The sequence below is a fragment of the Gekko japonicus genome, unplaced genomic scaffold (assembly GCF_001447785.1).
Source record: "Gekko japonicus isolate JY-2015 unplaced genomic scaffold, Gekko_japonicus_V1.1 scaffold2304, whole genome shotgun sequence".
Lineage (NCBI taxonomy): Eukaryota > Metazoa > Chordata > Lepidosauria > Squamata > Gekkonidae > Gekko > Gekko japonicus.
The window spans coordinates 75,931-103,824 of record NW_015173743.1 but is presented as its reverse complement, the minus strand read 5'-3'; the positions used below and the strand labels follow the sequence as shown (position 1 = coordinate 103,824).

At 46.9% G+C, this 27,894-nt stretch overlaps 1 protein-coding gene across 2 annotated transcripts; it reads right to left on the bottom strand.

Moving 5' to 3' along the window:
* Positions 1-195: 195 nt before the first annotated feature.
* LOC107120701 (C-type lectin domain family 2 member D-like) lies at positions 196-26,648 on the bottom strand. 2 transcript variants are annotated; one of them, XM_015423470.1, is made up of 6 exons: positions 26,569-26,648; positions 12,537-12,728; positions 10,733-10,831; positions 7,577-7,752; positions 5,153-5,259; positions 196-1,434 (listed from the first exon to the last, which is right to left on the bottom strand). In XM_015423470.1, the coding sequence occupies exons 2-6, from the start codon at positions 12,616-12,618 to the stop codon at positions 1,257-1,259; spliced, it is 642 nt and encodes a 213-aa protein (XP_015278956.1). In that variant the 5' UTR covers positions 12,619-12,728; positions 26,569-26,648; the 3' UTR covers positions 196-1,256. The 2 variants fall into 2 exon arrangements, with proteins under 2 accessions (XP_015278956.1, XP_015278957.1); XM_015423471.1 differs by having other exon boundaries at positions 26,556-26,604.
* Between the last annotated feature and the right edge of the window lie 1,246 nt (positions 26,649-27,894).

Below are 27,894 nucleotides of genomic sequence, written 5' to 3'. Positions count from 1 at the left end.
ATGTGACAAGATATGGCTATCCAGGTCAAGGCTTGCTACTTTTATAATATTATAGGGGTTTTTTGTGCAAAAGTTTGGGATTAAGAGAATTTTCAGTTTTTTATGCTAGACATTGCAGTACATGTCGTCTTGTAAGATTTTTATTTTATTTCAAGCTAAACACTCTTGATATGCTCAAATGTAGTCTGCAGTAGGCTATGCAAATGAACATGGGTCTTGAAATTCTTGTTTTTAATATGTATTTTACTTTTCTCTCACATGATTATTGTTTTTTCTATTACAGTTGGTTGTTACTGCTTTATTCGGTTTATTGAAAATTAAAATAAAGATTTATATATAAAAAAATGTAGAAGCAGCACAATGGTACACAAAATACTAGCTTATGTCAGTAGCTGCAGCCTCCAGGAGGGAAGGAAACCTGCTGGAGAAAGCAGATGTTGAGTGCCGAGTGTCGGCAGTGTCTGGACTGGGTTGGCAGCCTGGTGACTGAGGGCTCCATCCCAGTTCAAGTGCTGTCCATACTCAGCACCTATTCTCCCCCAGCAGGATTCTTCCTTTCCTCTTGGAGGCAGCAGCAGCGGCAACAGAGTAGGTAGTATGGAAGAGAGTGCAGAGAGAGACTTGAAGTGCGTGGGTGGGGAGGATTTCCCCTTGAATTTCTCACAGGTCCTTGCTTGTTGTTACTATTTTTTAACTGGCAGAGAAATGGATCAGCATCAATGAATAAAAATACCCCAAGCACATAACTATTTATTGGCTGTCTGAGGAACTGACCAGTGACTCTCAAAAGCTCCTACCCCTGCCACAGATCCTGTTAGTCTTTCAGGCGCTACTGGACTCTTGCTCTTTCCTACTACTATAGACAAACACTGCTACCCATCTTGAAATTTATCGGCTATTAAATGATAGCCCACATCTCTGAACGTACTTCAGCCACGACTAAGTATTCTGCTCATTCATTTCTTACATCCCTTTAACTTGTGTTGGGTTTTTTTGCTGCCCAATCAAAATGGTTCTTATATTTCTAGATACTGTCCAGACTTCCAACCGAATTCTCTCAAAACTTTCTTTGTAAATCCTCTCCAGATGTTTACTGAAACAGGGCACCCTCTGGTGGCTGCCTACAGAAGTGCTTCGGATTGCATCCCTGGCCATCGTCCCTTATGTTCTCCAGTTTCAGACACATGTGACAGAGATAACATATTATAGTAAGTATATTGTTGAATGTGATGTATGCATTTTTTCCTCCTCATTCATTACTTGAAACCATCCTTCACGCAGCCCTGCTTTACATCTCTCTTTTCCACCTGCTTCCTTTCCTGCACATTAGCATCCGGCTTGCTGCAGATCCAGTTCTTCTTGGTCTTGCACCACGAGGACATGACTGCCACATCATTCAGGTAGGCGCAGTATCCCCCCTCAATAATGTCAAACCTGCAAGAAGATGGCAAAACGCTATTATAATGGCTATTGCTGAATGTCAATAACATTTGAAGCCTTGGTGCAAATTTATCTGGAAGTCAGAAGTTTGGAGGCAACACAGGAGAACGTGTCGGATGGCAGTGTGCCCAGTTAATTCCCTTCTCTTTGACCCTGATGCTGTATAATGCCAAGTCAGTAAGAAATAAGACCACGTCTTAAACATTGTGACAAGCACTTGTCACCAGTGTTCCCTCTAAGCTGAGTGTGAGCTAGCTCAGTTCTTTTAGCCTCCGGCTCACCCATTTTTGTCCTAGCTCAGGAAGGATGGCTCCAGAGCAAACTAAGTTATGCAGTAGCCAAATCGCTTGCTCACAAATTTAATGCCAGTAGCTCAGAAAGTAGAATTTTTGCTCACAAGACTCCACAGCTTAGAGGGAACATTGCTTGTCACTGTCTAATTTTACATCTATCTGGTCCCCCATCTTAGAGAATTTGACCTCTCAACAGGGAATTCCTAAAGTAATCAATGACTTATGTTTGTGGTAAAACCTATGCACTAGTTACTATGTTCTGCATCTCAACCTCCATGCAGTGGTGTGTTTTTTTAAAGCAATCTCTGGTTCTTTTATGTACTACTAACTTGGTGTTAAGTTCCATTATATGAGCTGTATAAATTTGCTGTGCATTTTTGCATTATTTTTAATATTTACAAAATCTCAATAAAATATTAATTGAGAAAAGAAATGAGACCACAATTGTCCAGGAGACTATACGGGAAGTGTATTTTGACCTACCTTGCTTGTCCAAAACCTGGGTAGGTGAGGATGAGGCAGTTCCTCTCACCCAGCTTACTCCCCCAGGATACCTGATCCTCCATCAACATCAAACTGAGGGATGGGGGGGAGTGGAGTCTTCATCTGAAACTGTGTTCCCTTCCAGAGGACCCCTGGGCCAAACACCACTGAACTTGAATGTGTTGGCCTGGCATGGGGTGTCAGGGAGAGGGGCGGGAGTCCTGGCTGGTGTACGGTCCATCCAGCTCACCAGTGGACTCCCTTCTGAGGCGATCAGAGGCTGTAGCTGAGTGGACACTGCGTTTCCCAAGACTGTTGATCTTGGGGGGCTTTTAACGTCCATGCAGAAGAGACTTCCTTACTTGGTGCAGCTGCAGACTTCACGGCTGCCATGGCAACACTGGGACTCTCCCAGGTTTATTGGTCACACGCTAGATTTGATCTTTTGCAATCTGAATAGCACAGTTGTTTGTGAACCAGTGCCATGGTCAGATCACTTCCTCGTGAGGGTCAGTTTGGGGGTGGCCACTTCCCCCTGGGGAAGCAATGAGCATATTTATGCTCACCTGCAGAGACTAATGGATCCTGGTGCTCTGAGGGATTTATCTGGACCTGCTGGCAGTTCCTTTGATAAGCTGACTGAGATTTGGAACAGAGGTCTTCAGGAAGCTATCGATTGGATTGCTCCCCAATGCACTCTGCGCCCCCCGTGGCTCACTGGTATAATGAGAGATTTTAAAAGGTTGCTCAGACTGCTAGAGCAGAATTGGCGACGAAGACAGAATGAAGCTGTGAAAACACACTACAGAGCCCAACTGAAGGCCTACGAGGTGGCAGTGAAAGTGGCGAAAAAAGATTATTTTGCTGCCTCCATTGTGCCTGCTAGCCTGCAACCAGCTCAGTTATTCAGACTGGTTCGACAATTGACCACTCCTTTGGTGTGTCCTAAAACTGGTACTGATTTGGCTCTCAGCTGTGATTCATTTGCAAACCTTTTGGCAGGTAAAGTTTCCAAGCTCTGCCTGGAGTTGGCTGCTGAATTTGATAACAGTAGTGGGATGGGGGTTCCCCACTTGCACTGCCTGGTTATTTTTTGAACTCTTTTGGCCTATTCACCCTTACGGATGTTGAAAGGATCCTGACACCTGTGAAGCCAACTACCTGCTCCTTGGATCCTTGTCCCTTGTGGCTGGTAAAATCACGCCACAAACTGGTACGTGGCCCTCTGAGACAGATCATTAAATTGTCTCTCTCACAGGGTTGTTTTCCAAGCTCTTTTACGGAGACGATTGTTAGACCTTTGCTAAAGAAACCTTCCTAGATAAAAAGGAGCTGGCCAATTATTCCACAGTGTCTAATCTACCTTTTCTGAGGAAGATAATTGAGTGAGCAGTGGCTTAGCAGCTCCAGGTTTTCCTGGATGAGACCTCTGCCCTCGACCATTTTCAATTGGGCTTCAGGCCTGGCTCTGGGACCGAGACAACACTGGCTGACAATCTCCATTCACATCTGGATAAAGGCATGCTGGCCATATTGACCCTTCTGGCTCTATCAGCGGCCTTCGATATAGTTGACCATTTGGTCCTGATCAGCCACCTTGCCTCCCTGGTGGTAAGGTTCTACTCGTTCCTCCAACAATGCTCTCAGAGGGTTGCTATCAGGAAGGAGAGGTCTTCCCAACGAGACCTGAATTGTGGGGTCCCCAGGTTCAATCCTCTCTCCAAGGTTATTTAACATACATATGCACCTTCTTGCTGAGATCGTCAGGAAGTTTGGTGTTGGGTGCCATCAATATGCTGATGAGACTCAACTTTTCCTCCTGCTGGATAAGTAGCTAGTAGCAGGGCTCTCAGCACTATCCCAGTGCCTGGATGCGGTAGCCCAATGGTTAAGGGGGAGCTGGCTGAAGTTGAATCCATTCGAGATGGAGGTCATGTGGCTGGGAAAGACTGAGATGCTAGCTGGAGAGTCACCCCCAAGACTCAACCGTGTCCAGTTGACAGCCGTAGATGCTGTAAAGAGCCTTGGGGGTGTGGCTGGATTCTGTGCTATCATCGGATAAACAAATGTCCATGGTAGCACAGTCAGTGGTTTTTTACCTATGCCAGGCCAGCCAACTGGCTCATTAGTCTGGGTCACACCTTGCTACATTGATCCATGCAACAGTCACCTCTAGACTGGACTACTTCAATTTACGTAGAGCGAACCTTGAAAATGCTTCAGAAACTGCAGGTGGTCCAAAATGCAGCTACCAGGTTTTGGTGTTAACCTTTAAAGCCCTTAATAGTCTGGGACCCTCATACCTAAGGGACTGCTTCTCCCGTTACAACCCCCCGCACACACTCCCTTTGGTCATTGTCTAGGGGCCCCTTGCAGGAGCCTGGCCCCAGGATGGCAGAACGATTACCAGAGGAAAGAAATTCTCAGTTGTGGCCCCTACCCTGTGGAATGCACTCCCGGATGACACCCATGCCCTGCCAGACTTGTTTAGTTTCTGCAGGGTATCCAAGGCTGAATTGTTCAGGTTGGCCTTTGGAGAGCATCCACGTTTGGGTTGTTTTAATAGTGGTATGGTGATAGCCACATATTTTAGTAATTTCATAGTTTAATGTTAATGTTTTATATTTGTTTTTATGCTTTGCCTTATTGGTTTTAATATTGTAAGTCACCATGAGACCCTTCGGGGGAGTGGCAACTAAAAAAATCTAATAAGTAAAGAAATATTAACAAATTTTCCTTTTACCTCTAGGAGGAAAAACACACTAGTATAAACCCTATGCCAAGACCGCTAGTCACCTCTTTGCTTCCAACACTCCTTTCCCCGCCACCTTAGCAAAGCCTTGATCATGAGAGTTCAGAGTCCTCCAACCGGAGTTCAGTTATCTCCAACATGAGTCCTCCAAAGCTAAAGAATGAAAAAGGAAGATCAAACTCACAGCGTGTTGTTGAAGACTCTCCCGTCTGTCCATTCCCAAGGCTTCCCTTGATCTTTCCTAAGGCCGATCCAGTGATAAATGGGACCCTTATAACGCAGCAGGAAATCCTTTGGGGTGAACAAAAATGCTCCGATTAATTAGGTTAATGACGTTCGTTAAGAAGACAGTATAAAGGATGCTGTACTAACACCAAATCCAGTTGCTGGTGAGAAGTGCTGCAGTGGTGTTTCGAAAGAGTTTATCTTGTGATAAGCTGGGTGACCCTGCTGGGTGACCCTGGGCCAGTCATAGTTTTCTCAGAACTCTCTCAGCCCCACCTACCTCTCAGGGTGCCTGTTGTGGGGAGAGGAAGGGAAGGGGATTGTAAGCCACTTTGAGAGTCCTTTTCCTCTTTTTCTTCTAACAAACCTTATACCTATTCCTGGTATACTCCCAAAGAGGCCTACATCTAATATAACATTTTCCCATTAATTTACAATCTAATTAAGCTATTTTATTACTAATACTAGGAGCTCTGCCCTTGCTTGCTCCTCTTGCCAATCCTGTAGTTCCCCAGGCTTCCAGTATTTAATGGTACACTGAATACTTTAAGGGTATATTGAATACTGAAATGAGTAGCTTTGCCTCCTGCCAAGAGCTGCAGCAATCCTGGATGAACCAACAGCAAGTGTGATTAGGGTTGCCAGCTTCCAGATGGGGCCTGGAGATCACCCACCACTACAACTGATCCTTAGACGATAGAGATCAGTTCTCCTGAGAAAATGGCTGCTTTGTAAGATGGACTCTCTGGCATTGTACCCTGATGAGCACCCTGCTGTCCCCAAATACCGCCCTCTCCAGAATCCACTCCCAAATTCTCCAAGAATTTCCCAACCCGGAGCTGGCAAGCCTAGTGATCATCCCATTTTGCAAACTGTAGCCAACATTTGATTTATAATGACTTTTATACTCCACCATTCTCCTCAATGGTGAAATTGAAAGATTATTATTATTAATGGAGAAACAAAGCGGATTACGTTGTTCTCCTCTCCTCCATTTTTATACTCATAATAATCCTGTCAGGTAGGTCTGGCTGAAGGGATGTGACCGGCCTTGTTCCTGTGGTAATTCCAAGTGCTATTTTTGGGCAGGAACGCACAGGAACGGAGTTCCGGCTGGCTCCCAAGTTGGCCATGCCCAGCAGGAACTCATTAGCATAATAGGCCACATCCAACAGCAGAAACTCATTAGGATTGGCTACATTAGGGGTGTGTGGCCTAACATGCAAAGGAGTTCCTGCTACAAAAAAGCCCTGGGTTTTGACAACAGACAAGGCAAACAGAATAAGAAGCATAAGGTGGGTGTGGCTGGATGAGCACACTTCTGGTAACATGGAGGTGTGGCCTAATATGCCAATGAGTTCTGCTGTCAGAGGTGTGGCCTATTATGCTAATGAGTCCCTGCTGTTTGGTGTGGCCTATTATGCTAATGAGTTCCTGCTGGGCTTTTTCTACAAAAAAAGCCCTGGCTATAACAATGACATTTTTTGCACAGAACTGAAGCATGCTCTATGGAAATTTTCACTCACATTTTTGAACCTCTGATTGGCAATCTTCCCCACAGAATCAAAGCTCTAGAATTTTTAAATGCTGAACTTGGATTTAAAGATCTGCCACCTGAGTTTCAGCTTCTGGATCTCAAGGGCATTTTTCTTTAATTTTGTATGTGGCTGAGAGACCTGTCTGTCTGTCTCTCTTGTTACCAAGTATTGTTTCAGTTAACAAGTACGGCATTTCCTAATCTCACAAACCAAATGTTTCTGGGTAGTAGTCACATATACACTAGCAAAGCATTACCCACATTAAAGTTAATTATGTTCACTGCTCCCTGTCCATTTAGTTATTTCAGTGAGAGTGGAAGTAAACTGGGTGGCATCTATAGTATTCCCATTTAAATTCTTAAATTTCAAATTTGGAAAACCTCTAAACTTTCAAACAGGTCTGACGGCAGTTTTTTGGGTTTTTTTAGGGGGGGGCTAGGCAGAGTGCCCAGGGCCCCCCCCCCCCGCTCTCTCTCCCACCTGTGCCTTCCTTCAAGCCCATCCACTTCCCCACCTGCCTGTGTGTTCTTCCTTCCCCTGCCTGTACGCCATTTCCCAGATGGTGCTGGGTAGTGTGTGTCAACAGGAAACACCACCACAGTCTCTGTCAGAAGCGCCACCATTGCACACCACCTGTAGGCCCTTCCCTGGCAGCATGTGGTTGGGGGGCCCTGCCAGTTGCCTCACCTCAAGGAATGCTGACACCAGCCCTTCTTTCAAAACAGGAAATCTCACCCCCACATCACTGGCCACAAGCGGTAACATGTTGCCGCTTGTGGCCAGTGATGTGGGGGTGAGATTCTGGTAAAGACTTCTGAGAAACACAGTGCCTGTCTTTCCCTCACCATTTCCCAGTGTGTTTCGATGGTTGACAGGGAGGCCCCTAGCGAGGAGCAGTTTCTGAGGCTTGAAAGCCAGTCTGCTTCATCTTCAGAGAAGTAGTAGCATATCCCCAGGTATCCAATCCATCCATTGGGGCATGAGGCATAAGTGACAACTGAACATGGTTCTGAACCTGTGACTGAAAGAGTAGAAGACAAGGAAACAAATCAACACAAACCCTTTTTAATAAACACACACAACCAATCCTTGTGCCTCCTTGAATGTGAGAACTATATACCCCATGCATGAAATATATTCAAGGACTGCAAACATCAGTTATTAAAGAATGATACCTTGGTTTCAGCACAGCAGAGGCCAAAGTGGCTTGCTTCCCTCTACCGGCAAAGAAAACACAGACTTGCATGTTTATACTGAACACACACATACACACACACACTGCCTTCTGTTGCTGAGTCCAATGGATGAGCTGACTGACACATACAACTGCATTTGTGAAGCACAAAGTATTGTTATTCTGTTTCCTGTACTCGCACACTTTGTTTTGCGCTATGGGGGAGGGCAATAAGCAGACCTAATAGTGCAGACAAGCTTGGTCTTATTAGAGACTGGCTGCTAAGCAGGGTTGAGAAGCTCACTACTTACATGGGAGGCCACCAAGGAATTCCAGGGTCGCTACACAGAGGCTAGGAATGGCAAAGCCCCTCTGCTCATCTCTTGCACTGAAAACTCCACGAGGGTTGCCATGGGTCAGCTGTGACTTGACGGCACACTTTAACTTGTATTGAGGGTGGTGTCAGGGGTGGCATCAAGGGTAGGCTTAGGTGGGCACCCACTCACCAGTGAGAGCCGCTGGTGGGCCTCATCACTCAGCCTTAATTTTGGCTCACTGTATAATCTTCACCAAGTCACTATAGCTTTTGCTAATGTATCTCTCAGGATTCTTTTTAGATAACTTGTCTGTTTACTTCATTTGTACCCCGTCTTTCTTCCTTTCTCCTTGAATAAGCCTTTGTTGGTCTTAAAGGTGCCCCACTGGACTCTAAATTTGTTCTACTGCTTCAGACCAACATGGCTGATCACCTGGATCTTTCTTCCTAACGGGAACTCAAAGTGGGAAAGGGGGCCTACTTATACTCTTTTGACCAGGGCCTACAAAAACCTGGAACTGGCCCTGGCTGAGGTGGGAATGGCACCTAGATATACAGGAAGAAACAAGGGGCGGGCATTTGAAGCGTCTGCTGCATTACTAGAAAGCATACACAAGTACAACATAAAACTTTAAAGGATAGGTTGGCACTGTTAAATGCAAAATCGCACCTGAGGCCACTGAGGGGAGCGGTGGCACAGTGGGTATATCCCACTGCCTTAACATCTGAACTGTGTTAGTTCAAGCCCCGCGCTGGTGTGAGCAGCCAGCCTGTTGTCCCCAGCTCATCGTCCACCCAGCGATTCGAAAGTTTCGGCGAGTAGATAAAATGGGAACCGCTCCTTAGCGAGGGTGGGCACGCCAATCTCCCTTCTGGAGACGTCCTGATCAAGGCTTGTAAGGCAAAACAAGCTTGCCGGCTACAGAAAGAACTCCTGCAATGGACGTTCCGGCCAGGCAGTGGCAGTGTGGCGATAGAAATACGGGTCCTGGAGCCTGGCCAGCAAAGCAGCCGTGCCGGACAATGACGAAGCCAGACGTTCTACACTGGGCAGTGTCGGCGGGTGCAATTAAAATGAATATATGTTGTCTTCCCTATCCCCTACAAACATTAAAGTATTATTATTATCGATTAATAAACGGAAAGTATTATTATTATTATTATTATTATTATTATTATTATTATTATTATTATTATTAATTTTCTGTTCCAAGGCTAATCAGACCCCAGAGACGGCTCAGGGCCTGTGGACTCCTTATCCAGCAGTGAACAGATGGGAGATCCCCAGGCAAGGATCTATTAAATCAAATAAAGCTTTATTTGTGCATCCTATGCTATCCTCATTCACACTTCACACTCACCCCAAAGTTAGGTTGGCCAGACTGAATAATGTACACAAGCAGTCGTGCAAGAGCCCCACCGATGATGGAAAGTAGACCCCTGCCCCGCCCCTGCAAGGCTGGATCTTCTCCTTTGTAGGACTAGTGAGGTCACAACGCCTTTCACCTCCTTTGCTTGTCTCCATCTATTTTAGTCCTGCTCGTTACTGACCAACTATGGCAAGCCCAATTCTAGCTCAGTACCAGACGTTCCTTGCGGACAGCTTCAGGGCTCCAGTGGTCTCAGCAGAATCTGGGTTGCTTCCCTTACCTTGAAACGCCAGCTGGGGAAGGGCGATAGATGTTAGATTCACTGCTATGGTACAGCCAGGAATCTCTATACATAGCAGAGTGCAACAGGCTACATGCAGCAGCAGCTTCCCATGTGCTAGCAAACGTACACATTTACACAGAGCCACTTGTCAGTTTCGAACTAACAAGAGTCCTTTATTCAAGGAACTACATTCTAGATAATATAGGCTGAGAGACAGGGATAGAATCTAATCTAAACTAGCTATGCAGATGGAGAATGCCTGTCCTACATCCATGATGGCAAGGATGGTGAGTGTGTGCTCTTTTGCGTGGGTGAGAGAGAGGTGTCAAACCGGAAGGAAGGAAGTCTTGTCCCTAAGGATAGCATCCTACTTCAAAGGGATAGTATCAGATAGTAGGAAGGAAAGGATGCTGTGTGTGTGTCCCGACCTCTCTATCTAAGTCTATAGTGCCATCTCTCTGAAGTTTGAAACAGGATACAGCGGAAAGTCCCCCACTTCCAACAATAGAAGAGGCTGGCTAGACTAAGAAGTTCAAGCACATATCACGATGGCTGAGGGCTGTTACTTCTGCTGTGTACACACACACACAGATACACTCACATTTACAAGCACTTATCTTTTTCTAACCAGGCTTTGGAAATTTCAGACTGAAGTTGCTGAATGCCTAGATGGCTTCAGGGACAGTCGCCATTTGCAAAATTAGCTGGTTTCTTGGTCCAGCTGCTTTAGAAGCAGACCTATGAGTATTTTAATACAGCATTTAATAGACCATTATCGATTAGCAACCCGTGTTCAAAATAGAATTTATATGCCATGTCTCACAGGTGGGAACTTGACAGAGAGAGAATGAAACTCACCGCCCAGAGCAGTTGCCAAACCAATCACAACAATCAGGATAATCATAGCACCTAATGCTATCCCATTACGCCAGTGTTTCCTGGAGAAAGCTTGACAACCTAAGAAACGAAACAACATTAATATTGTTGGGGCTGCCCAACGGAGGCTGCCAAAGATACTCAGGTGTGATGGTTACAACACCTTGATTCATCTGAGATAACTTGGCAGCCTTCTTCAAATTATCTCAACACGTGGATGGTATTTGTGTTAGGTGTTGTGGTTCTTTTGCAAGTTATTTTATTTATTTATTTATTTATTTTTCACATTTGTATCCCGTCCTTCCCAGTGGGCTCAGGGCAGGGTAATTACCGTGCCATAATTAAAACATATAAAATATAATATAAACATCCACATTATGACAACTCTGAGCAGTTTAACAATGCATAGCCTGGGCTTGTGCACATCAGTTGTTACTTTTCTTCACCCAGATCAGCAATAAGCATAGCAGCAGATGTTTGTCCACTGATATGCCAGTTTATCTAAAGCACTGTGTCCAGATATTTTACCCTTTTGTCTCGCTAGCTACCCTTGACTACGCTTATGGACAGCCGGTGCGGTGCAGAGGTTCCCAACCTTTTCAGTATGGAGACCCACAAGTCCAAATGTACTTTGTATGGTGACCCATCCAGGGTCAGCCCAAGGTTTTTTGGCACCCTAGGCAAACTATGACTTTGGCAGCCACCTAGTTCATCATTCCATTATCTACAGTGGCTAGCCAGATGTTTTTGAGAAACCAACTCACATCGCAGCTGTTCCTACTATGAACCCCAAGCAAGTGGCATTCCGATACACACAGCCTTTGCCTATGGAGGCTACATCCCAGCCTTTGACCGCCCTCTACTTTTCCATTAACCCCTCTAATCCATCTTAAGATTCTAAGAAAATTACTCTAGTAAGCATCAGGACATGTTTTACATGATCAACATGTATATGCAGGGAAGGGGGAAAATACCAACTAATGTATGACATGGAAGATATTGCTTCCAGGGTGAGAGCTTGGTTTCCAAATACAAAAGAGAGCAATGGAAAAGGCAGGGATGGCCATTAGGGAGAGCTGGCCCACGATCTAATTTCAGAGGCTTTGCAGCCTGCTTTTGGGTCCCGACCCACATTGTAGGATCTGGGTGACCCTGGTGTTAATTCCTACTCTGTCATGGAATATTGCTGGTGACCTTAGGCCAGTCGTCCTCTCAACCTTTCTCACAGGGTTGTTGTGGTGAGAAGAAAAAGGAGGAAGGGAGAATGATATTTGGGTCCCCACTGAGGACGTAAGGGGATATAAATATTATGGGGAGAAATGTGAGATACAACCACTTAAACATTAAAAACACAAAAAAGGGGCACTGTGTGTAGTACAACAAAGCCAATCAAAGAATCCCTAGCAGTTCTGTCTCCATCGATCAGTTGTAACATTCCTCCACACTGGATTGGCTCTCACCTACCTTCTGATCCTCCCACCTCCAGGTGGGACCTGGGGATCCCCCAAAATTACAGCTCATCTCCAGACCACAGAGATCAGTTCCTCTGGAGAAAATGGATGCTTTGGAGGGCGGACTCTATGGCATTGTACCCCACTGAGGTCCCTGTCCTCCCCAGGCTCCATCACCAAATCTCCAGGAGTTTTTCCAATCCAGACCTGGTAACCCTATGCCTCCCCCCATCCCCCACTGGTGGCCAGGTGGACCTTACAACCCTACTTAAGCTTGACATTCGCTCCATTTTTGAAAACACTTCTGACTCCATTGGTGCTTTGGGTGTTATTACCTTCCTTTGCTTTATCACAGCTCAAATGCCTGATGAATTCTTCATCTTTGTTGGGTTCTTGACATTTTGTTCCTTGATCCATCTTTTTTTCATTGATAGAAGGAAGAGATGCTGTAGGGTTCACTGACCGCTCATCAGCATTGAGACACCAACTTACGATTTACCACATCTTAATAGCTGCCATCTTGAAAACTAATAAAGTAACAACAAGGAGGTTAGGAAATTTGCTATGTGAGTGATTTTCCCTAAGGGCCAAACTAGATGTGATGGCAGCCACAGATTCGACGTGTGTAAGCCACTACCCTTTTAAAGACTAATTAGGTGATTTAAAAATGGGGTAAGCGAAGCCATTCATGTCTACGGTTGCCAGCCTCCAGGTGGGGGCTAGAGATCTCCCGGAATCACAACGGATCTCTAGACTGCATAAATCATGTATTTATTATTTATTTAAAACATATTATTCATTTCAATAAAATATTAACTGAGGGGAAAAAAGATATCATTCCACTTCTCCTGGAGAAAATGGCTACCTTGTAAGGTGGACTGAATTGCATTATACCCTACCGAGATCCCATTCGTCCCCAAACCGCACTCTCCCTAGCTCCACCCTCAGATCTCCACATATTTCTGAGCCTGGAGTTGGCAACTTCCCCTTCCTCTCTCCCCCATGATTTTCAGGCATTTTGAGACTTGAAAAGACATGGAGGGGAGGAGGACAAGAATGCCTCAGCCTGCCATGCTGTGTTTTTAAATGGCTTCAAAATGGCAATTGTATCTAATTTGTCCCACCCCTGCTTCTCACTTGCCTTGAAAGCTCCTTGCTGGGGTTGCCATAATTCAGCCGAGACTTGATGGCACTTTACACTCATCACTTTACACACATACTGCTGGTTTTATAGAATTTGGCTGTTGAAAAATAAAGTTAAGATGAACTTGGGGGCATTCTAAAACTGAAACTTAGGGCCCGGTGTTTGGTGGTGTTTTTGCTGTAACCTTTCTTACAGCACCTCTTTTAAAGAAGAGTCAAGCTACAATATACACACAAATAGTATTTGGCCTGCCGAGTAAACGTGGAAAGTAAAAGAAGTAAGTAAGATGGGGGTTACATTAGCTACCTTCCAGTCCTTGGGAATGGAGGCAAAGTTTAGTGATAGATTGCATATTTTTTATATCTTTGGCTGATACAATCTACAGTCTGCTTATCTGAAAACCTTGGCACCAGACAGGAAGAAATTACTCATGAGCAAGGGGGAAATCGTGACAGGATTATATCTAGTCCATTTTATAATAATGTAAGTGTGCAGTCTGAAGAAGAATATTTGTAAAAATTGGAATTTGCTAGAGAATATTTTGTTATGTGACAAGAAACCCACGACTGCTTTTATAAGAACTAAAAATCTGAGGGAACATCTAGCCTGTAGTAACACTCAAAAACGTGTTAGCCATCAAAGAGTTTTACCAAGCCCTAATCCTCCCCATGGACATTTTGCCTGTGGAAATTGTAATTTGCTGAGCAAGACCTCCTGGTTGTCCCTGGCCCGAGGGGCACCCGTTTAGCCTTGACCAGGGATAATTGTTGTAAGTTAACATGCAATACGAAATATTTCATCATACCTTTAGATAAGAAAATATATACACTAAAGGATTTTACAACATGCAACTCAATACAGGTTTTTATACACACACACACACACACAATGCCCCTGTAATAAACTTTATGTTGGAAAATCAATACAAAACTTAAGGACACAGGTAACAGAACATAAAAGTAATATTAAATTGAAAAGAGGAAGCGACCCATTGGCTAAACAATTCACTAAAAGCAATCACAGTCCTCACAGTCCCTCTGACTTTACCTTTTGGACTGTGCAAAAATTCACTTGTCAAAATGAGAGACTGCTATGGGAAAAAAAGCAGATTGGATTATGAGACTGCAGACCCTGAGTCCTAAAGGGTTAAGTTTGTTTCTGGAATTGCATCAACTAAACACTGGTATATACTAGGGTCCTTCCATTGACAATTGCTACTGATCTAGAGCAGGCCCATAGCTACAGTGGAACCTCCAACTGTGAGCCCCCCCCCACTTTCCAAACTCCCCTTTCCCACTGCCGCGAGCAGTGGGCCAGCTGGCAAGCACACAGGCCAGCTGCCAACCCAGACCACATCTTCCTGGCTGCAGCAGTCGCTCGGCTGGCTCTCACTCCCTCTCTAGGCACCAGCTGCTCGCCAAGCCACCACTGGGGAAGGGGGCGGCAGTGGCCAAGGAGGAGGAGCAGCCTGACCCAGGGGAACAGGGAGCCAGCAAGCGAGGGGTCTGTCTGCACTCTGCGCCCCCCCCTCCCGAAAGTGCACTCAGGCTGAACTCTGCAATATAGTAATGTTCAGGCCCACAAAGGGGGGCTTGAAAAGGTTTTTTGAGGGGGGGGAAGAGCAATGGAGGGGCCCGAGGAATCTCTCCCTGGCACCAGCTCTCTCAGTGGCAAAGTGCAGCAGGTGCTTGGCTGGCTCTCGCTCGGCCACTGCCGGTTGAGGAGGAAGCAGTGGCCTAGGAGGAGGAGGCGGCCTGGCAGCCCTAAGCCCAAGGTGCACCGAGGAGGGGGAGAGGCAGGCGAGTGAGCGCCACAAACAGGGAGGAGGAGCAGCTCACCCAGGAAAAGGGGGAGCTGGCGAGCGAGACTGACCTGCCCAGGCTGAGCTCTACAATATTGCAAAGTTCAGGCCCGCCCATGAAGGGGGGGTTGCAAAGGTTTTCTTTTTTTAGAAAGAGCAATGGAGGGGCCCGAGGTGTCTCTCCCAGGTGTTGGCTCTCCACGCGGCTGAGCGCAGCAGGGTGCTCCTCCACCACCTTGCCTTGCCACCTATCTTCCCCACCCAGCCCCTGTAAAAGAAAAGGACGTGAGTCTTGAAGAGAGGTTAATTGAATCAAAGTCAACTTAATCAAGTTGAATTAAGTGCCCCCTAAGTGGTTAAGACGCTGAACTGCAGGCTGTGGAAGGTCGGTAGTTCAGCAGTTCGAGACCCGAGTGTGCCGCATGACGGCGTGAGCTCCTGTCTCTAGTTCCAGCTCCTGCCAACCTAGCAGTTCGAAAGCAAGAAATTGCAAGTAGATAAATAGGTACCACTACGGTGGGAAGGTAACAGGGTTCCGTGCGCCTTGGTGTTTAGTCATGCCAGCCACATGACCACGGAAACGTCTTCGGACAGCGCTGGCTCTTCGGCTTTGAAACGGAGATGAGCACCGCAACCCTAGAGTCGGATTCGACTGGCTTTTGAGCGAGGGAACCTTTATTTTACCTTTAAGAAATTTAAATGCCTCCCAACACAAGAAATCCTGGGTACGGGCCTGATCTAGAGATGCCAGCCTCCAGGTGGACCTGGTGATCCTCCAACATTACAGCTGATCTCCAGACAACAAAGAAAAAATGGATGCTTTGGAGGGTAGACTTTGTGGCGCTGTAACCCACTGAGGTCCGTCCTCCTCAGGCTCTCACTACAGCAAAAGGAATGTAAGCTGTGACAGCCATTTTGTGGTTGACTCCACCTCCTGCAGCAGCCATTTTGTATCTGCGCCTACCACACCACACCATGTCAGGATTCCAAAAGTATCTGCATGCTTAAACGGGTTGCGGACCCCTGTCACAGAGGATGGCATCTATTGTGTTTCCTGCAAATAAAACCCAGGCAAAGAACTCAGCCCATGGAAGAGAAGGATGAGACAGATCAGGGGCAGAGAACAACTCTATGAAGTCACAGCAGGTTAGGACATGGCTCACCAGTCCAAACTGTGTCCTATGTCAACTGTCTTTCACAGAGGATTTTTCCAGCCCTCACAAGCAGTGTTCCCTCTAAGCTGAGTTAGTGTGAGCTAGCTCAGTTTTTTAGCCTTCGGCTCACACATTTTTGCCTTAGCTCAGGAAGGATGGCTCCGGAACAAGCTAATCTATGCAGCAGCCAAATAGCTTGCTCACAAATTTAATGCCAGCAGCTCACAAAGTAGAATTTTTGCTCACAAGACTCCACAGCTTAGAGGGAACATTGCTCGCAAGGTGTCCAGAAGCAAAGAGAGGGGTGGGAATTTCATAGATCCAAAATATGGACAGAAAAAGGAATTTCAGCTGGTCAAAGAGGGGTGAGCAAAGCTGCATTTGCTGAAGTATCATCCTCTGCCCCACTATTAAAAGGCTGGTGGTAATTCTCCCCTACCCCTTTTGCAGTGGATCACCAAGACCTCAGCTGCTTGAAAAGTGAAACATACCAATGCACCCCAAGTCAGGTGTCCATCAAACATTAATTTTTTAAAAAGATCTTCAGGAGCAGGGCCAACTAAGCATGGGGGGGGAAACATTCCACATAGTAGCTTGGCAGAGAGCCTTGGCTTCCTGCCCAGTAACAGCAATTCATCCTGTTAGAAGCGAAGTCACAACATTTCTGGGAAAGGACAAGAAATGCTTTCACTTTCACAGAGAGCATTCCTCCTCCTCACAAGTTCATGTCTGATTATCACTAGCAACAAAGGGACTCCAGTGGCACATGGAGGGCTAACAACATTTATTCCAGCAAAAGAAGGTCACAGCTGGGTGTGCAGCAATTCTAAGTCAGCAATTTTGTGTTTGGATTCCCCAAAACTGCTGAATTAGGATTCGTTAACAAGTTCAAGGCTATTCCCCCCCCCTACACACACACACCCTCTGTAACTTCCTGTTGTATCTTGAGTTTGGGTTTATGTTCATCCTATTTTTCCAGAGAGGCCCCCACCCACTCTGTGTGAAATGATTACTCTTTGTATTAGATTTTATTTTAAGCCAGCCACTCTTTGTAATACACATAAGAACGTAAGAACATAAGAGAAGCCAATGTTGGATCAGGCCAGTGGCCCATCCAGTCCAACAGGAGGTCCATCAGGAGGTCCAGCAGTGGGGCTAGGACACTAGAAGCCCTCTAAGTGTTGCCCCCCCCCCAAGCACCAAGAATACAGAGCATCACTTGCCCCAGCCTGAGAGTTCCTAGCTATACCTTGTGGCTAATAGCCACTGATGGACTTCTGTTCCATATGCGTATCTAATTCCCTTTTGAAGCCGTCTATGCTTGTAGCCACCGCCACCTCCTGTGGAAGTGAATTCCATGTGTTAATCACTCTTTGGGTGAAGAAAGACTTCCTTTTATCCGTTCTAACCCGACTGCTCAGCAATTTCATGGAGTGCCCACGAGTTCTTGTATTGTGAAAAGGGGAGAAAAGCACTTCTTTCTCAACCGGCTCTATCCCATGCATAATCTTATAAACCTCAGCCGTCATTTCTCCAAGCTAAAGAGCCCCAAGCGTTTTAACTTTTCTTCATAGGGAAAGTGTTCTAACCCTTTTATCATTCTAGTTGCCCTTTTCTGCATTTTTTTCAATGCTATAATATTCTTTTTGAGGTGTGGTGACCGGAACTGTACACAGTACTCCAAATGAACGGAACACAGTACCCCCACATCTTTCTGTTGTGAGTATAAAAACAACAGCCTAATGGATAAGAACACACATGAAGCTGCTTGACCCTGAGGTAAGGTCAGTAGCAGGGACATGGACTTTCCAATGTTTTGGGGAGGGAGGGTGCTGGGGCTGGGCCAGAGGCATTGCTATGCTAGGTCCTTAAAAGAACAGGGGTCCAGTGACATCATCGGGAGGAGCCAGTGACATCAAAGGCCACTGTCACTATCTATGGAGGCGGAGCCTTGTGGGATTCAGGGAGGGGCTCCCCAGAAATTTAAGGGAGGCCTGGGAAACCCTGGGAACTCCCCCAAGCAATGCCCCTGGGTTAGGCTAAACCCAGGAAAAGATGGGAGTTGACTAGTGGTTATAGCAGTACCTCAGTAGTCTCCTGCTGTTTCCTGGTTTTGAAATTCACTTTTAGAACAGTCACTTAAAGATCTGCAATTATACATACCATGTGCATAGGAGAAGCTAATGGTCACAAATTTGACAGTAAGAGAGGCAACACAAAAGAGCCAATAGGGGAACAGTTTAAAAGTTTTCCTGGACATTCATTTACAGGAGTCTTGTTTCTGCCTTATTCATAAGGGTGACTTTGTACTGAAATTTACTAAATGGTGACATCACAGATGCCTTCATTTGGTAAATGCATGGCTGGAGTCTCTGAGTCAGGGCAGAATACAAAACAGTTGCTGTGCACACAATTTCTGTGTAATGTACAGAGTTCGGAGTAGTAGCAGTCTTCTCTGGGACTGGCAGGGAGGGGCTCCCCAGAAATTTAAGGGAGGCCTGGGAAACCCTGGGAACTCCCCCAAGCAATGCCCCTGGGTTAGGCTAAACCCAGGAAAAGATGGGAGTTGACTAGTGGTTATAGCAGTACCTCAGTAGTCTCCTGCTGTTTCCTGGTTTTGAAATTCACTTTTAGAACAGTCACTTAAAGATCTGCAATTATACATACCATGTGCATAGGAGAAGCTAATGGTCACAAATTTGACAGTAAGAGAGGCAACACAAAAGAGCCAATAGGGGAACAGTTTAAAAGTTTTCCTGGACATTCATTTACAGGAGTCTTGTTTCTGCCTTATTCATAAGGGTGACTTTGTACTGAAATTTACTAAATGGTGACATCACAGATGCCTTCATTTGGTAAATGCATGGCTGGAGTCTCTGAGTCAGGGCAGAATACAAAACAGTTGCTGTGCACACAATTTCTGTGTAATGTACAGAGTTCGGAGTAGTAGCAGTCTTCTCTGGGACTGGCATGACAATTCCTGGGACTTGCAGCAGCATTCTGGGACTATCATTCTACTCTAAGGGCTGTCATTCCAGTCCCAGAACACCTCTGCTACTCCCAGGGACCATCATTCCACTCAGGGGGCTGTCATTCCAGTCTCAGAGCACTGAGCCTATTCCCAGGGGCTGTCATTCCAGTCCCAGAGCACAGATTCTATTGCTAGGGATCACCATTCCACTCTGGGGGCTGTCATTCCAGTTCCAGAGTAGCCTATCTGGGCCTAAAGACCTTACTAGAAAAACCACTCCGCATTTTCTTTGCAACTTTTTTTGTGCTGCAGTGTATTTCAGTGGAGCCCATGCAAGTTAATTGGCATTCATGGCTCCCATTATCTCCAATGGGCCTTCCAGACTCTCCCATTGTTTCCAATGGGCAATCCTGTCATTCCTTTTATATATCCCAGTTGGTTGCCCCTTTGAAACTGGTATTTTTGAAACTTTGAAACTGGCACCTGGTATTTTTGGCCACTGTGTGACAAAGTGTTGGACTGCGTGGGCCATTGGCCTGATCCAACATTGGCTTCTCTTATGTTCTTATGCTAACTGTACCACACCATTTTAAGTAATAGAAATATTGAGAACATGAACATGTACAGAGTGCACATTCCTTGCTAATGTTCTTCTGTGGGCTGCACACAGGGCAAAATGAAATTTTAAAAGGCCTCTGACCTGCATGTCCCCCCCCCCGATGATCTTGTCCATGCAGATGGGCTTACCATTTAAAAATGAAATGGAAATTGAAAGAAGAGCTTAGGAGTGGGTGAAGCAGCCCCCCCCCTTCACTACCATGAAGAAACCTGTTCTCAGCCAAGGATATAAAATGAAAGACTGAGACACAGTTTCCCCCCAAACATAAATTAGAGCCAAGCAAGTATGTTGGGCCCAACAGAAGCTTTGCAGTCTGACTGTGGGTGCAGCAAGCCAGGATTAAGGACTATACCTTATTTTCTGACAGACACCAAACATATTCAAGGATTGATATGTTCTGGATATCAAAAACCTTTGTTATTAATCTAGAGAGTGCAAAGATACAACAGAAAACCCTTTTAGATCACAATTTGTTGTTGTTGTTCAGTCGCACAGTCGGGTCTGACTCTTTGCGACCCCATGGACCACATCACCCCAGGCACTGGGGGCTGCACCCAGGGCAAAATGAAATTTTAAAAGGCCCCTGCCCTGCATGTCCCCCCCCCCCGATGATCTTGTCCATGCAGATGGGCTTACCATTTAAAAATGAAATGGAAATTGAAAGAAGAGCTTAGGAGTGGGTGAAGCAGCCCCCCCCCTTCACTACCATGAAGAAACCTGTTCTCAGCCAAGGATATAAAATGAAAGACTGAGACACAGTTTCCCCCCAAACATAAATTAGAGCCAAGCAAGTATGTTGGGCCCAACAGAAGCTTTGCAGTCTGACTGTGGGTGCAGCAAGCCAGGATTAAGGACTATACCTTATTTTCTGACAGACACCAAACATATTCAAGGATTGATATGTTCTGGATATCAAAAACCTTTGTTATTAATCTAGAGAGTGCAAAGATACAACAGAAAACCCTTTTAGATCACAATTTGTTGTTGTTGTTCAGTCGCACAGTCGGGTCTGACTCTTTGCGACCCCATGGACCACATCACCCCAGGCACTCCTGTCTTCCGTTGTGCTCCCTCATGGATCACTGCCTTGACATGGCGAGGGGGCTTGCATGGTTCGATGAGGCTGTGGGCTATGCCGTGGAGGGCCACCCAGGATGGACAGGCCACAGCGGAGAACTCAGACAAAACGTGATCCACTGGAGAAGGAAATGGCAACCCACTCCAGTATCTTTGCCAAGAAAACCCCATGGACAGTAACAAAAGGTCACAATTACCGTTTGCAATATCAGGTGTTCTTCAGCTTTCTATGCCAGCTGGATAGACACTCCGCAGACAAAACGTGATCCACTGGAGAAGGAAATGGCAACCCACTCCAGTATCTTTGCCAAGAAAACCCCATGGACAGTAACAAAAGGTCACAATTACCGTTTGCAATATCAGGTGTTCTTCAGCTTTCTATGCCAGCTGGATAGACAAAAATGGCCAACTTCCCTAGACCTCAGGTCAGAGGTCTGTCTCCCCTGATGGATCCAGCTGCAAGAGACCTTCCCTTCCTGTTGCAAGCAAGGAATGTTACCAATTCTGTTTCCCTGCCCAGGCATTCCCTGTCTCCATAGATCTGTCTTCCTCTAGCATTTGAAAGGGGGGGTGTTTAATCATCCCATTGTTTATCCTGCAAGCTCAATTAGCATTTGTATTGTGTAGTGGGTTAGCCGCATGGCAAGGCCGCTGCGGTTCGCGTAGCATCCTGCACGCTCACTGCTACACAACCAAGACAAAGGGAAAACGGCCCGTGGGCCAACTATATACACATCTGGGGACACCCCCTAGGTCCCGTTGGTGGGTTTGAATCTCCCGCCAATGTCCCATTGGTCCCTCGGTGGAGAGACCAGGAGCCTTGTCCCATTGTTCCTCCAGAGTCAAGCTCTGGGGTATTCGCTGACCTCTGGTGGCGGTCAGTGGACACAACAATTTGTAAAAACGTGAGCAATGAAGAATAGATGCTTTTGAATTATGGTGCTGGAGAAGACTCTTGAGAGTCCCCTGGACTGCAAGGAGATCAAATTAGTCAATCCTAAAAGAAATCAACCCTGACTGTTCCCTGGAAGGCCAGATACTGAAGCTGAAATACTTTGGCCACCAAATGAGAAGGGAGCCCTCACCGGAGAAGACCCTGATGCTGGGAAAGATTGAAGGTCAAAGAAGAAGGGGACGGCAAAGGATGAGATGGTCTGACAGTGTCATTGATGCAATGAACATGAAATCAAGCAAACTGCGGAACACAATGGAAGACAGGAGGGCCTGGTGTGATGTGGTCCATGGGGTTGCGAAGAGTCAGACTCGACTGTGCAACTGAACAACAACAAAGAGCCTGGAAAGCCATCACACAGTGACTTCTTTCCAGCCCAAAGGGGGGGGGGGGGGAATCCACACGTGAAAGTTTAAAACTCAATATTGCCTGGAACTGGTTGCAAGGGGAGGCTGAGTCCCCCATGGAAAAATTGCCCCTCCCCCCCAGTTTACATGTGTAGTCGGCATTGCCTACCCAGACTGGCAGCCACCTCTCCAAGGTCTCTGGTGGAGGAGTCTCACATCATATGCCTGATCCTTTTCAACTGCAGATACCAGGGATTGAAACTGGGACCTGCTGCATACAGAGCAGAGGCTATTGCATTTTTTTTAGGGGAGGGGGATGAGTTCTGCTTCTGCAGTCAGGTTATTATGACAATTCTTTACTGTAAACCACAGAAACTGGAGGCTGGAGAAGCAACAGTATCCAAAGCTGGACAGGGCCCGAAAGGTCCAACCCTTGCAACAGAGCAGGCTTTTTTGTTACAAAATTATCACTTGGTAATTGAGCATTTTCCAAAATCATCCCTCAGCATGATGCTCTCAAACACAAGAAGAGCCCTGCTGGATCAGACTAGTGGTCCATCTAGTCCAGCCTCCCTGTCTTGCACAGCGCAGCTGGTGGGCCAAACAAGCAGGGTATAAAAGCCCTTGGCCCTCCCCTGCTGTTGCCTTTGGGTATGAAGGTTTGCTTTTCCTACCATGGCTAAGAGACACTGATGGGACATATCTTCATGAATCTGACTAACCACCCTTTCAAGCTATCTGTGCTTGTGGCCATCACTACCCCCCCCCCAGTGAATTCCATAGTCTGAGTAAAGAAGTATCTCCTTTTGTCTGTTAGGAACCTATCCTCCCCCCCCCAATTCATTAGGTGTCCCCAACTGCGAGTATTGTGGGGGGCGGGAGAAAAAGCTCCCTCTATCCACTCCTAATTTTATAAACCTCTAGCACGTCTCTCCTTAGCCATCCAATAGAGCGTGCTGATGCACCAGCCTTCATTTAACAAGACTAATTCAAAAGTGAGGTTCAATTTCCACTTTATAGGAGGGGTATCACGAAGGAGGAGGAGGTGTTATACCCTGCCCTTCACTTGGAGTCTCAGAGCGGCTTACAATCCCCTTCCCTTCCTCTCCCCACAACAGCCACCCTGTGAGGTAGGTGGGGCTTAGAGAGCTCAGAGAGAACTGTTCTTGAGAGAATAGCTCTAAGAGAACGCTCTGAGAGAACTTGTGACTGACCCAAGGTCACCCAGCTGGCTGCATGTGAAGGGGTGGGGAAATCAAACCCGGTTCTCCAGATTAGAGTCCATAGCTCTTAACCACTCCGCCAAAATAAAGCAACCTAGAGATAGCACTGCATATATGTTAAAAACAAATAAATAATAAATATATGCCAAGAGAGGGACCTGCAGGGGAGAAGAATCCCCACCTCCACTCCAGCCCTATTTCCTCCCCTCTTATTAGACTGCTTCTCCAATACACTGAACTGCCCTGATTTCTTTCATCTAACCCAATGGGATCCCCCATCCATCTGTCATTTACTTTTTCTCCCTTCCAGGTTTTTGGTTTTTGACAGAGGTCATTTCGGGGGGGGAACACGGGGGATCACGTTGCCCCGGGGGGAGGTACGGGGGGCGGGGCACATGATGAAGCCCCGCCCCCTGCTTCCGGCCCTCATTCAGCCAGGAGGAGGCAGGAGAAGAGGGAGGGTAAGTTGCTTCCTCCCCGCCTCTCCCCACCCCTGCCTGCCTGGGGCCAGGGAGGGCCTTCGCGGGGCTACCTTGCACTCCCGCCGGGCCCCTCATGGGGCTCAGCAGTGGAGCTGCAAGGCCGGTGGCAGCGGCCGGGACCGTTGGGGGCGGGGTGTGTGGCCTTATGACACACTTCCGGTGATGTCAGGGGGTGTGGCCTTATGACACACTTCTGGTGGTGTCAGGGGGTGTGGCATATGCTAATGAGTTATGCTAATGAGTTCCCCTAGCTCTTTTTCTACGAAATGACCCCTGGTTTTTAAACTGCTCAACATCTTGGGCGATTAAACAATGTTAGACAGATAGCCGGTTTGCTTATGTTCAATTGTTGGCAGCACTGTTAATCATTTCCAGTGTAGCCATTCATTTTCTCTTCAGGTTTTGCATTATGTACTGTAATCATTCTTCTTGTACAGGGCATTGGTTACCAGTAGAGTTCTGGATCCCTTTCAAGGTGTTGGTAATAACCTTTAAAGACTTACACCGCCTGGGTCCAACATATTTGAGGGACCGCCTCTTCCCGTATATGTCCCAAAGAGCACTAAACTCGATGGATCATCACATCCTGGTAGCCCCTGGCCCAAAAAGACATCCGTCTTGCCTCAACCATGGCCAGGGTCTTTTCTGCCCTTGCCCCTGCCTGGTGGAACACGCTCCCCATTAAGACCAGGGCCCTGCGAGATCTACCTGAATTCTGCAGGGCCTGCAAGACGGAGCTCTTCTGCCAGGCCTTTGGCTGAGGCAGTGGACATCCATACATGGCCTTCCTGAGGTGTCTGTCACCCAGTTATTCTTTCGGCTATGTAATGACCACTGGCTATGGCCAGGAACCTCCCATAACCAAACTTTTCTATGCTATCATCTATGATGATGTTTTAAATTCCAAGTTTTACTGTACTAATATGTTTGTATAAATGAAATGTTACCCACCCTGAGCCCACTTCTGGGAAGGGCGGGCTATAAATGTGAAGAAATGAATGAATGGAATGAATGGGTTTTTTTAGTAAGTACAGGGAGGGGTAGGGAACAGAACAGGAATCAGAACCCCAGGGCATCTCCCCCAGTCACAGTTATGGTTGCCAACATGCGACCTGGAGATCTCCTGGAACTTACTATCAAGATCAGTTCCTCTGGACAAAATGGTGGCTTTGGAAGGGAGGACTCTATGGCATTATTTCCGGCTTTCCTTCCCAAGCTCCCCCAGGATCTACCCCTAAATCTCCATGAATTTCCCACCTGGGAGATGGCGGCCCTGTGCCCCTCATGGTTGCCAGCCTTCAGGCGGTAGCTGGCAATCTCCTGGGATCACAACTGACCTCCAGGAGACTGAGATCAGTTCACCTAGAGAAAATGGCTGGAAGGTGGACTCTATGGGATTACACCCCATTGAAGTCTCTCCCATCCCCAAACCCCACCTTCCATAGGCTCCATTCCCCACATCTCCAGGTATTTCCCAACCCGGAGCTGGCAACGCTGTACCAGGAACTGGGGTACAGTACCAGGAACTGGGGTGCCCTTTCCCTCCTCCCCACCATCCAAAGGCTTCCAAAACACATAACATAAACACAGATACAACAGTAGAGACAGAAAACGAGAGAAATGCAAGCAGGACAAAAGGTCACAGAGAGTCCTGAGCTGGTCTGGTTCTTACCAGGCCCCAAATACCCCGCCCCCTTCTCACACCACAGTCACATCAGTTTACCTCCCCATACCATACCAATAATAATGGTAAGAATTACAGGGAGAGAGAAAATGAAAAACAAAAAGGTAAACAGCATTCAAATAAATACTCCAGCACTGCCTATCCAAAATCAGCCTATTTTAAATCTCATATCTGTCTGTGAAAAGGTTCTGAGGACCAGTGTTTCCTCTCAGCTGAGTTGGCGTGAGCTAGCTCACAGTTTTTTAGCCTCCGGCTCACACATTTTTGTCTTAGCTGAGGAAGGATGGCTCCAGAGCAAACTAATGTATGCAGTAGCCAAATTGCTCACTCACACCTTTAATGCCAGTTGCTCACAAAGTAGAATTTTGGCTCACAAGACTCCCCACTTTAGAGGGAGCATTGCTGAGGACCTCAAAAACAATGCTAATTTTGTTGGGCTTGTTGGGCTGCCAGCTCCAGGTTGAGAAATAGCAGGATATTTAGGGAGTGGAGCTTGAGGAGGGTGGAGTTTGGGGACAGGAGAGAGCTGAGAAGGTATAGTGATAGTCCCACAGAGTCAACCTTCCAGAGCAGCCATTTTCTTCGGGTGACCTGATCTCTGTCGCCTGGAGATTAGTTGTAATCCCAGCTCCCCAGCCATCACCTGGAGGTTGGCAACACTAAAACCTTGAGGGGTTTGACACAGTCAGCCAACAATCCCAAGCAACCAGGAGAGGCAACTCTGCTTGTTCGGAGGCATTCTTCTTTACTGTCCTATCTCATGCACCAAAGCTGCACGTGGCGCGACCGCGGGGGATGTGTTCCAAGGCATCGCATTCGTCTCAGTTAAGGCTTAGCTCAGCTTTTAAATAACAAGAAAGGGGCCAATCGAAACGGACACCCTCCTAAGGAACATCGTACCCGTTGTACTTACTCCTGGAGAAACGGCCGCTCTCTCGTGCTGCTGCTGTTCAGCGTGAGAAAATGAAAGCGAGCCTCCTTCTCTTAAATAAGGTGGGGTAGAAACGAAAACGAAAGTATTTAATCGTGGCCCCCCCTTCAAAGAAGGGGGGGAATGAAAGCGTTTAGTGGCACTATTTCTTGGAAACGATTTGCAAGCTGATTTATTTGTAAGGTAGAGACTTACTGAAGAGGGAACTTGCAAGAGAAGTGAAATCTAAACCGTAGCTGAACGATAATACCCCAACCGGGGGAGGGTTGCTCCTTGGTGTCGCGGCTGCACTGTTCCTTTTTCAGCTACTCTCTAGCTCTGCAGCGACTCGCAGACAGCCTCACCTACATTTTAGGATTATTGTGAGCAACAAATGAGGGAGGGAGTCCCTTGAGGACAAAAAACGCACCAGATAGAGATCCCTCTCTTTTGTTGGTTGCAGTACTGCCGTTTGTAAAACTTTGGGGATATTACCGACAAGTGGCGTAAAAGAGCGTTTCAATTAATGCAAAGTCTCTGAAATACTGGCAGGGAGACCGGGCGATGTCAAGTTCCTTCACTAACAGCAGGCAGCAGTTCCTCTGGCTGTCGCGGGGAAGGAGCTTGTTAAACACAGCTGAAGAACTGTGCGTGCGCACGAAAACTTACACCCAGAATTAAACTGGACTCAAAATTTTGTTCTATAGCTGCGGCTAGGACACTGAAGAGCCAAAAGGACACACGATGCAGGAGGAGAGCCAGGCTTTAGCCTATAACATTTTGTGAGCGCTCTTTGGGGGGGAAGGAAGCCCCTTCAAGCCACCAGCCTGTCTCCACTGCAGCTTTTGTTCTCTTCAGAGATGTGGAGGACTAGCGTGAGTCGTGTCACAGCAACAGCCTCTCTCCCCACTCTACGGCCCCCAGGGGAAGACAAACTGGACTCCAGAGTTCCAGACCTCCCGCCGGGTAAAGTAGCGTTAGGAGGGGCTCCCCGTCACACCGCCTTCTTTCCCACGCCTCACTCACTTAAGCAACTCCGCCCTCTTCCTGCTGCTGTCTCTTAGCGGACTGGTGGGTCTCTGGCGCGGATCCGAACGAGCTCGCCAACCCTCGGAGGGCTGCAGCGCCGACTCATACGTGGGTTTTAAGATCTGTCTGCGTAAGATTTGGCCGCCAGCATAGCGTTCTGGGGATAGTACACACCGGAATCCACGTGGAGAATGGAAATGTCCACATTCTGATATAGCTCCCACCAGGGCTTTTTTTCTAGAAAAAGCCCAGCAGGAACTCATTAGCATAATAGGCTATACCCAACAGCAGGAACTCATT